Genomic DNA, 12,024 nt, shown 5'->3' on the forward strand with positions numbered 1-12,024 from the left:
CTATCTCTATTGCTTGCCCTTTAAGAGGAAAATGGGGTTGGGAGAATGCCTTCTAAAGCCTACCAAAAAAAATTAAGTACAGCATGGCCACATCTAACACTGAGATTGGTTGTGTTGTGCTAGCTATCATCCTTCCCAGCTGGACAAGGTTTCTCAGAGACAAACTTTGCTTTGAGGTTCCAAGTTATGCTTTAGTTTTGGCAGCACAAATTTTGAACTTAGTACAGAAACATTTTGCTAATCCATCTACAGTGTGGAGGAAGACATTTAAAATTCTACTTTCCAATTATTTCAGTGGACCTAAGATTTCACTCAGTTCTCTTCTCTGTAGTCAGAAGATTTAAAAAATCAAGTAAAAGGGAACTGGTGAAGCACATGCAGAGGAAAGGCAGCTAAAAGACATTTCATTGAACAGAGACCTTAGGTTGCTGCTGCCAACATTAGTCAACACACTGTGAGGTTGTTACATCAGCACACACTGATGCATATACACATTTGATGCATATATACATTTGCCAGCTTGTGACTAGCACTCAGTTTCCAGGACCCTAAATTAAAACTGAAAGCTTTTTCAAAACATTGCATTTTAACTACATTGAAAATCCCTCAGTTAAGGACCATTTAATTGTCCTATCTTGTATGTACTCCTCTGCGTAATAATATAATCAAACTCAGTTTAAACAGGATGCTTTTCCAATGATCATCCATTCCATGAATTTTGCTTTAACTTCTTTCATTTCTTCAGAGCATTGATGAACATATCCACAACTTATAATTTGTTCTATAACACTGTGGGCAGCACACCCTTGGTACTATTTTGTGTGAAAATTTGACCTCTAAGATCCTTACTTAGTCAATTTCCCATTTCATTACTGCAAAGTTAGTTTGATGGTCTATAATCTACAACCTGCAGCACCTATGCCACTGCAATATTACAGTAGCCAATGCATGTGAAATATGACAGCATGCTGTTTCACCATGACAAAAGGTTCATGGATGATAATATCATCCTGCTGACATTTACAAATAACCTTGCAAGAAAAGTCCATGTCCTTTAGGTCAATGCTGCCAAGGAGACGCTTTTGCTACTGTGGTACTTACAGGCCTGGTATACTCCAGAGAGGGGCTTGCATCTGTCTCTAAATGTTTATAGCAACTTCCTAGAAGCCCGTTTTTTCTTTAATAAGCCAAGACGACTCAAACAACAGCCCCAACACCAGTCTGGACATCAAACTCTTAACTTCAATTTCTAGTTTCTCTACAGAAATAATTGCCCCAACACTGGATGCTGGATAGAACTATCTGGGATAGACTTTGCCTTCTTTCCTCTATTTTACCATCTATCAGAGCAATTAGAATGAAGAAGATCCTCTTCATTTTCTTGTTTACCCTGTGCTGCTCTATCAGTGTTCGCAAGGCGTCTTCATCATCTGGAAGGATGCCATGGAAACGAAGAGCCTGCTCTGCTTCTGCCAGCCACTCCAAAAGGACATGGACAACTGAGTGGAATTCTTCTGCCTGTTAAGATACAAGAAGTTGTGGTCACTCATGAGGTGACCTGACAGACACACTGCAGCTTACACAGGGAGATTGAGCCCACATTTCAAATCATTAATCATCCAGCAGTACCGGCACATTATCTTTCCATTAAAAAGTCAATGATGCACAGCACCACATTTTCATAACTGTAAAAAAACAGCTCATGCTTCCCAAAAAAATTATAGGAAGCCTAAAAGCCTGCTCATGCTTTTAGCCATCTGATTTATAGTGTATTTGCAGCTCAGTTGAGAATGTCATGCCTTTACACTGACAAATTACACAGAAGGTGCTTTCAGGGACCAGCTGGAGAGATGAGAACTATTGTATGCATAGCCTAAAGCACCAGTTAAGCAAAATGAATTGACAGCCTGTTGGATAGTGACTCTTCTCTGTCTAGAGAAAACAAGAAAGATTCACCTTTGGGTACAGCCATATTCAGACACAATTAGTGTTTGAGGTAAGTTCAAGATAGTGTCTGCTGAGCAAAGCAGAGCAGGAATATTATACACAGCAGATGACTGCTACTCCAGGAGTCCCATCCTAGCATAAGTCCAAGCTAGTATATCTTCAGAGAGCTGTACATCCATGTTATCTCAGGTTTGGAAACAATACAGATATATCTATTTACTGGAATTGGTACCAGATAATGCTGACATACATAGACAATTCTAGGTCATGACTGCACTCAGCACAAAAAAATCTATTTTTTCTCTGAAGTACCTCACCATGCATTGTAATTGTGCCAGTGTAAAGAATTTTTCAATACACAAATTTACTTCTTTCCAATAAGGCACAAAAAGCAAAAATATGATTGCAACCTTCTGCTTCTTGTGAATGGGGCATAGTTCTTTGTCATCCTTCATATCTGACTGTAACTTCAGTGATTTCCTTAGATGGTAAGGTCTTCAAAACATTTGTTTTGCATTTGTGGCAGAGACTAATAATAACAGGAATAATAAATACTAAGAGGCACTATTTATGTGCTGTGGTAAAAGGACAGACAAGGTAAGCAATGCATTAGCAAGTAAATGAGTATTTTCAAATGAAATGAGAGTGAATGACACCAAGTGAAATGAAATTAAATTTTTGGCAGCTGAACTGCAAGATATTTTTCACTGCCTCTGTACATGCAGCAACATTATTATTCCTCTACCTGCCGAAGGGCCTGTTCCAGTCGTGTTTGCTTGGATACTGACAGGGCACAAACTGTCTCCCAGCGAGTGCTTAGCTCCTGCATTTGGACTTTGACCCAGGAAGAGTCATCACGACTGCCTTCTATCAGCTCCCTTGCAGAGCGCTTCAGAGCCTGGACACTACTTGTTCTTTTTCCCAGCTCCTTCTGGAAAACCTAGAAACCATCAAATATATTTGAAATGTTTAGCTTAAGACACGCTTATGTAAAAAACAAGAAAAAACTACTGGTTACGAAAAGAAATGAAAATACGGATTTATTTCTGTCAAGAGTAACTCCATTTAAGTGATGCAAAACACCTAAGTTCTATTTATTATATCCCACAGGAAGATATTAATACTCTCTTCTAACATAATAAAACTGGAATATGGTAGGAAAATGTCAGGCAGATCCCAAGAATCCATTCTGGTGCAATGCATGGGAAATTTCGTCTCCTTACCACTGCTGGCTGTCCATTCTTTACCAAAGCAATTGATCTGACATGGATTAAAGCATAAGACTGCTGTGGTAGGAAAAGATCAGATAAAAAGCTAACAATCAAGGAGAAGGTTTAAAATCATCCAAACAGAAATAAATCCCCATTTGGGGGCCTAACTGTAACATTGTGGATCTTGCTGCTAATTCATACATTTATGTGGGAGTATGTTCACATTATTAGATTGAACAAGCTCCAGTTACTTAACAGAAGCTCTTAAAAGAAGATAATTAGAGTGTCCTGTGCCACTGACTGCAACTTACTTGTGATGGACAGCAGGATTTCAGAAGCAACTGAAGCATAGTGCAGGCTTATTTTTATAGACAACCCATATTTTCAAACACATTTTTTTGAGGCCCAAAATCTCCTCCTCAGTGGAGATGAGATACTGAAAGTGACAGGTGGATGAACAGAGGGACCTTCACCTCGTAATCTTCCCAGATTACGAACAGAGCACAGGCTGCAGAGCTCTGCCTGTGTGTCGCCTTTGCAATCCAAGTAACTTCAGCAGCCATTTCTTCTGGCATACTGAACTGCAAAACTGGGATTGAGAGGAAGAGTCCAACATCTCCTACTTCTTCCCACATCCAAAACCACTTCAGTAACAACATACTGCAGGCTTCTGACACCTGGGCCATGGTCTAGTTGAAATCTGTGTATGACTTTAGCAATGTAATTACTTTCCTCAATAAATATACAGCAGCCCCACAGGTCTGAAAGGCTGCTGAGGTAATGGCAAGTACACTGGACATTTAGTTAGCATATAGACTAAAAAAGACCTGTCTGCGCCAGAGTTTTCCAGTAAAATTTTTGCCATCTCTTGCCCCTTAACACACATTTGCAAATGCATATTTGTGATTCATGACATGACATTAATAAATACACAGCACAACAAAATAGAATATATCAATGCTAACTGGTATTAATGAGTCACTAAGAGTTGTCCTCTTTCATGTATGATTTTTAGCATTTTCTATTGTTGACTATGTTTGTGTTACAAAACTATTTTGTATTTCTAAAAATTACAGAATAGTGAGAGATAAAGATATTATTAAAATGTTACAATTATGAACAGTCCGGTAATTAAAAACCAGAATTTTTGGAACTACCTTGTGGTTGTCAATCAGGTTCATTACTAAATCAATGTCTCCATGCACTGGTTGGTCTTCTGCTAGCTGAGGTTCAATTTTGTATAACCAATCAATGAGAGCTTGCAGAGCATCAGTAAACTGTCCTGAAAACAGCAGGGCTTCCTCCAGTTTATTTTGTCTGTGAGGGGAAAAAAAGCCAAACAACCACACATGCACAAAATAATCATTTATACACTTCAGGAAAATATTTTCAGCATAAAGTAACAGAATCATGAAAGTGCTAAGGTTGGAAAAGACTGATAAAATCATTGAGCCCAATCACTATCTCAGTACCAGTACGTTCACCACTACATCATGTCCCCAGATGCTACATCCACATGCCTTTTGAACACTTCCAGGGATGATGACTCAACTTCTTCCTTGGGGAATCTGTTTCAATGCCTCACAACCCTCTCACAGAAGAAATTTTTCATAAAATCCAACCTAAACCTCACTTGGTGCAATTTGAGGCAGTTTCCCCTCAGGCTGACATTTGCTGCCTGGGAGAAGAGATCAATCTCACCTGGATGCAGGCTCCTTTCAGGCACTTGTAGAGAGCAGTAAGGCCCCCTGAGCTTCCTTTTTTCCAGGCTAAACACCCCAAGCTCCCTCAGCTGCTCCTCACAGGACTTTCTCCAGACCCTTCCCCAGCTCCGTTGTCCTTCCCTGGACTCGCTCCAGCCCCTCAGTGTCTTTCTCACAGTGAGGGGCCCAGAACTGGACACAGCACTCCAGGTGTGGCCTCAGCAGTGCCCAGTACAGGGGGACAATCCCTGCCCTGCTCCTGCAGGCCACACTACTGCTGACACAGGCCAGGATACCACTGCCTTCCTGGCCACACCTTGGCTCATGTTCAGCTTCTGTTGACCAGCACCTTCAGAGAAGTGCAAATCAAGTTTCCCTTTTTTAAAGGGCTCTTCCTTCCACTTCCTCCCCAGTTCTTCGACCATACCATTAGAAAAATACACATTTGCAGTATTTTACTGCTTTGGCATTCTTAATTATCAAACAAGCTAGCCACTCTGGTTCTACTTCTACACAACAAAATCCAAAAATAGAAGCCTTTTTCTTATTTGATGAGTAATCAGTTGAGTTTCATTTACCTTTCCACTGACTTTCCACAAATTGTATCCCATTTATCTCTTAGTTCACTCAGCATGTCATCAAGTTTCAAATTGTCATCAGCCAAGGTGGTTTTCTCTTTCAAGGAACGTCCAGTCCTATTCGTGGTATCATATACAGAATGTTTGGCACCAAGAGATTTCTGGAATTCCTATATATATATATGGGAAAAAGAAGAAAATATCCATGTACTATTAACTGGCCATTGTTAATTAGTTTTTGACACAGTATTTGTAACATAAATTGTAAATGTTGCTGCAAGAATAACTTAAACTTACTGCAAAATTTCTATGTTAGTGCCACAGTGCACCTGAGGCTTGACACTAGCAGACCCCTGCCTTTTGTCCTTCTCTGGAACTGTAGCTCTATGCTTACTGGAACAACTTCAGGAAAATCCCTCCTTCAGTGAGGGCAATGATTCCTGTCTTACCATAATATTCCCAAATTTCAGCCTAGTAGTCAGAAGGATGTGAAAAACTGCCACTTTGGGGGCCATTCACTGAGCATTCCTTGCAACACACTCTTACAAACTAATATTTCAAGCCACTTGTGGAGCTCCCCAGGAGCTACAAAGGTTATTCTGGTTTAGCTCAACATGGACAACCTGGGAAACCTTTGAGCAGCAGCAGCAGTCAGGTAATATCCCAATAACTCCATCTGTGCCAGAAGTAAAAATCCCAAGCAGGTTTCTGTGCCCCAGAACTTTGGGCAATGACAGTGACAGAGTCTGCCTGCCAGCTCCTTTTGCACGGATCCTCTGGAAGCTTTTCACAGGCCCAGAAGAGCACAAGAAACACAGTTCATCTGATACCACACAGGAATTAACTGACTGAGTAAATAATTAAATAAAGGAACACTGCCAAAAGATGGCACCAGCCCAACAAGGCAGCTTTTGAATTGCAGCAATGCTTGAAATGTTTTATTTCACATCAACATGAATTGCTAGCAGGGAATCAGTTGAAAAAAAGCAAATCACAAGTTTGCTTTAGAAAACCCTTATATATAGCATCAAATGTTTTCTTTTTTTTTCTTTTGTTACCAAAAAACCAATATTTGTTTTGTAATTTAGTATTTCCTTATTATTTTTGATTTTCTTCATAACAAGAAAACAAACTTGTAAGAAAAAACTTAATTGTCAAGCTAGGATTACAGTAAAAATAGATACAATTTCGAAACAAACAGTTTTTTATAACAGTTCCTTCAATACAAAAAAATACGTCTATGCTTCTTTTATTTGATGGGTTTTTTTAACTACTGAACACTACACAATGATACTAGGTTTGCACAAGGAAACACAATTAAATTGATGCCACAGAAAGATCATAGAGGAAAAACAGATCTAAAGATGGCAAAGGGTTGCAGTTAGTTCATTCTCTGAGACTAAACCATATCTACTATCATTTGACTTCAGGTATAACTGATAGTAGAATTTGGTTTAAGCTGCCAGGAACAGATAGGTAAGTTAATTACTGAGATTTTGTTCAGCTAGATACTTTCCTTCTAAGGAAGATGGGCACATACTGATAAAATTAGCCAGGTTCATATAAATGTACTGTAAGAACTCTAGCACAGGAATGGATTGGGTGACCTAGTGCAGGTTTTTCCATTACTGACTCCTAAAAATGAGAAAAAAATTCCAATAAACAGACCATTAATAACCCCCAAAAGTCCCTGGCAACATGATAGATATGAGTTAGAGAGAAAACATATTATCTTGGCTTTTCTTTTTCAGGGACTTTTTTTTTGGCAGTAACAACTGGCAAAGAACGGGTCCAAATTATTTCTTAGAGCACACATTCGTTGGGATAGCAAAATCCTTAACTAAAAGGAGCAAGGAAACCTTCAAGGCTGGACAGAAAAGACAAAGACAGACACAGGGTATATGTGGGAGTGGAAGGAAAAGACTCAAAATACAAGGAAGGACATTGCAGTGTTGGGAGGTTTAACAACTCATTAAAAAACAATTGAGTTGATTTCTTGAGAGGGTGGTGTTTGAAGTTTAAAGTCACAAAGTTCACCACATTTATCTTTTTTCTCCAGATCACCAGTTTCAATCCTTATGTGTCTGTACCAATTTCATCCCATTCCTTAATGAGATTCAAGCAACTCAAGCAGTAATGCTCTGCAGGCTTTTTACATGAGAGAAGCTGCAGAAAAGTCATCAGTGACAGAAGTGATGAGTCTGCCAGTCCCTTTGAGGAAGCTTGGTCTCATAAAACACACTGCTGTACATATAAAGTGCATATCAGGTTTAACATTTCTGAAGATGGGATGAGAATACAGGTAGGGAGTCCTGAAAACCTCAAAGCAAAGTCACAGTGTTGACCATACTGCTGAGGAATTTGAATATGTAAAGAAAAGAGAGGAGTGAAAGGATTAGAAGATTAGTAAAACTCAGATTATCATAACAGCAAGATTCCCCCTGCCAGTTCAGATCACTGATTTCAAATTTTGGCAACAGCAGCAATCCCAAAGCAAACTGAAATTGCATATCAGAATGTTAATGTAGGTTTTATCTAAAGGTTTTAACAGCAGACACAGGTAAAACTACTTTTTCTTGACCAACTGCCAGCTCTCTCTGTATTAAAGGAGAATGTTTTCCTTGTTGATAAACAACATGTCATCCAACCTGAGAGATGATAAAAAAAATAAACAAGACTAAAGAAGTCATTAGTACACATGACAAAATTTGTCAGTGGTAAAAGCAATCACCAGAAGCTGCAGTGAAAAGAAAAAATTAGGCAAACCCCTCAGGATATTGTGAAATATGAAAAAAATAGGAGTAAATGGAAGAACAATAGAACTGACATAAAACTGACATAAAAAGTAAATATGTGCCAAAATACAGAAAACAGAATGATCTTTCAATATTCTAGTGTTTGATGAAACTGCCCCAAGAGAAATCTTAAGACACAATCATATCTCTGAAAATTCTGCCACTCATCCACTTGATCCTCAATAATGTATTATTCTAGGCATTTTACAGAAGTCAAAGTGAAGTAAAGACTACTTCTGTCTTTGCTTTTGCTCTGTGTCAGATGGAATTACAGAGCTTTACATTATCATTACAAGTTTGAAAAGCCAAGTGAATGAGGGAGATGTTTACATATTCACAGCTGAATTTCTGAAAAAATGGTTTCAAAATTTTGAATCCAATTAAGAGAAATATGGGAGCAGTATTTGCTCTAATACTGTCAACAGTGTTTTCTAGGGGATTTCATTAATATTTCCACTTGATATAAAAAGCAACTGCCAATCAAAACACTTGATTAAGATTTGATCTTGATTAAGATCTTTCACTTTTTCACTATTTTTCACTTTTGAAGATGTCCTGTAGTATTAAAAGAAAAATCTCAACCCAATTAAGTGGACAGTAAATTTTTGGTTTAAGAACTTAAAGAAAGCCTCTTCAGAGATCCTTTTCAAGTTTCCATGGTGCTGTATTATCCTTTCCTCTTCATTTTTAACCATTCCCCCACATATCAGGTACTGTGAAAAGTTCTTTTCATTCACACCCTGTTAAAATACCATCATTTAATTTGATGTGAATAAACACCCCATTGCAGTAAGGCCATAAATCTACTTTCACCGCTGATTGAACAGTACAAGGCTGAAAGACTTACATACATTTCACTGGGAATTTTTTGTATAATGACTCACCTTATGCTGTGCAAGCTGCATCTTTATTTTGTCAGGGTCATTTGCAATTTCAAGATCTGAGTCCAAGGATTTCTCTGATTCTTCCAGCCATTCCATAAGTTTATGCCAGGCTTCATGGAACTAAAGGAAAGTCAGATTTGCATGAACTTTAAAATTCACTTGCTCATTAAACAGTCCAAAATAATAAAACCCCAAGCAAACTTTGACAAAATTTGATGTTTTTTCTCCTTGGTGTCTTAAACAGAACAGGTCTAGCCATGTGATCACTGCATTTAGTCTCCCTTCCCCAAGTGAGTGCACACATCATATGTATCTGTCAGAGACACATTGGTAACATCTGTTGATGTGTTGGTCATTCAGATTCCTACAGTTTAAGTAATGGATAGTAAATACAGAAAGAACAGGGCTTAGCTATTGCTTATGTGGGACCATGGCAGTAAATCACTGGGGAAAACTTCCATCTGGATGACTGCCCAAGATGTTCCCTGTTACACTCATAAAAGCTCTCATTATATCAAACGCTATCTTGATGAGCAAGGAACAGATTTTTGATCTTCCTTCCTGTTTCAAAGAAGAGAGCACTTCAGGGAAGGAAGCAGGGGAGAAGTAAAGATTCAATCAGCTTTCACACAGTGTGCCATCCGTTTGGGTTTTGATTTTTCAAAGCTGGTCATTTCTCTCCCTCTTGAAAATTCTTCTTGCCTGGGCTGCCTACACATGGAAGCACAAGAATCTAGTTCAGAAACCTTGCAAGGCATCTAACACACTTGTTCAGGGCTTTTGCTTAGGCCTTGACACCAGTAGCCTTGAGTACTCCTTCCATGCTACACACACACAGTTACCATCTTAAAAACACTGTAATCAGCTTTTAAATGCATATTGAGATGAAACCCATCTCATTGCAGAACTGCTGTGTGTGTGTGAATGCACATCAGAAACTGCTGGAAAATAAGAAACATGGGATTGGCTTATGGGCTAATTAATTGCCCAGAGAACTTCTTGCTATATGAGCTGAGCGGTGGTATTGGTGAACATTGGAACGTGGTTTAGCTGTGAACATCACCAAATCTTGAATGATCATGTTCCCTTGAACAGAAAGGAGCTAGAACTTCCTCTTGATATTTAAACAGGTTACATTCCTCTCACACATTTTGCATCTTACCATTTATATTCTTCATTGAGAGAAACATGTATATGAGAAATAATCCACAGATGCTTCCAACTAAAGAAAACCGTGCAAACAGCCCTGCTCCCCACAAAAAACAACCTCTCCAGGTTTATAAGGAAATAAATGGAGATCTCTTACCACACAGAAGATATTGGTCTAGTAACTAATAGAAGAGATTGAGTGGTAAATGTTGAGTATAATCAGGATACAACATAGACCCAAGAAGAAAATACTAAAGAATACTCCCACAGATCAATGAAAAGGGTTCATCACATTCTTTAAAATATACAAAGTTGATTATGAAACTTCTTTTTGAAGACAGATGGCACTAATACACATCTGGAATCCATACTGTAACTTTCTTTTTTCAGACCATCCTGTACTGCAGACAGAAGTCACTGCTTGGGTTGAAAATGATGCTTTCACCTTCCAAATGAAGTGCTCTGGGATTGAATCACAGAAATCACTCCACTAACTCAACACTGTCTTTTACACTAAACCTAGGCTTGCTTTTTAAAGCATCATATTCTTCAACAATCTGGATGCAATTACAACTAAGTTCAAAGAGCTGTATAACAGCTGTTGTCCCATTACCTGTTTGGCTCTTTTCCTTGCATCATCCAAAGCTCTTCCCCTTTCAACTAAGCGTTGGACTACTTTTTCCCATCGACTCTGTACACTAATCAGCAGATTCTTAATAAGGACAACATCCTGTTTCTGGCTGAAATATTTCAAATGGGTTCCAGTTTTGTCCAGCTCTATGATCTGATCTCGATGAGAGTTCACTTCTGTGGCAAAAACCTTGGGAAAAAAGGGTGAAAATTATTGAATGCTGTGTTGGGTAAACACTGAAAAAACCCAGTCTGATAAAGAATGATGTAGTGAGAAAGACAATAAAATACAATTTTAAAACAAACGAAATGTTTCTCTGAGTGCCAGCATTATAGGGTTCATTTGGACATTGTTACAGTATCTCCACAGAGTGGGAGAAAAACATTACACATCTGTTTCTTTACATACCTTGTGTTCATCAATTTGAAATAAGACAGTGTCCAAGATAAGACTTGGCCGAGAAGCTGCAGTTAGAGTCTGCTCAGCCTGAGTAAGCCAGTTGATGAAATCTTGAAGTGAGTTGTGGAACTCCATTGCTAAATTGAGGGCTTCTTCCAGTTTGGTCTGTAAAGACAGGTCATACTTTATTAGCAGCTGATACTGTGCAGGGGCTCCAGCCAAGGAAACCATTTTAGTTCAGCACTTTGGAGTAAACCATTTTAGTTTAGCATTTTTAAACACTTTTTCAACTCAAAGTTTCTGACTTCTAAAATAACAGCCTATATTTGAGCATGTTCAAGGAGATGGATACAGGATGTACAACAGATGAATAGAAAATACAGCACCTAGTATCAAGATAAATTTTACCAAAAATTACAACAAATTTCCTACTACTTAATCCAAATGGGACATTTGGATTTATCAAGTTCAATGCAAAACCAGTAGAATTTCAGAAATCTAAGGTGGTAGTGCACTTGGAAAAGCCTCAAGTAGATCATCAAATTTATGCTCTTACATTTAATGAAGAATAAGTTTTCCTAGAGCACTTCTTTTTAATAATGCCCAATTATCATTTTGGTTGCCTGAACAGAAACTAATCTGGGATACAAAACTTTGTTGATCATGAGACAGCAGTCAGAGATTTTCAAACACTTACACTGCCGACCTCACTGAGCACTCCAACCTT

The 12,024-nt window shown here is 38.5% G+C and overlaps 1 protein-coding gene across 1 annotated transcript in view; it reads right to left on the minus strand.

The window, feature by feature from the left end:
* DST (dystonin) overlaps positions 1-12,024 on the minus strand; it is a 249,625-nt gene that overhangs the window by 19,589 nt on the left and 218,012 nt on the right. The window contains exons 81-87 of the mRNA XM_058836371.1: positions 11,307-11,462; positions 10,881-11,087; positions 9,119-9,238; positions 5,440-5,609; positions 4,316-4,475; positions 2,693-2,887; positions 1,390-1,518 (exon numbers count right to left, since the gene is read on the minus strand). Of these exons, the coding sequence (XP_058692354.1) occupies positions 1,390-1,518; positions 2,693-2,887; positions 4,316-4,475; positions 5,440-5,609; positions 9,119-9,238; positions 10,881-11,087; positions 11,307-11,462 (1,137 nt within the window). The remainder of the gene's footprint in view (positions 1-1,389; positions 1,519-2,692; positions 2,888-4,315; positions 4,476-5,439; positions 5,610-9,118; positions 9,239-10,880; positions 11,088-11,306; positions 11,463-12,024) is intronic.

The sequence above is a fragment of the Poecile atricapillus genome, chromosome 3 (assembly GCF_030490865.1).
Source record: "Poecile atricapillus isolate bPoeAtr1 chromosome 3, bPoeAtr1.hap1, whole genome shotgun sequence".
Lineage (NCBI taxonomy): Eukaryota > Metazoa > Chordata > Aves > Passeriformes > Paridae > Poecile > Poecile atricapillus.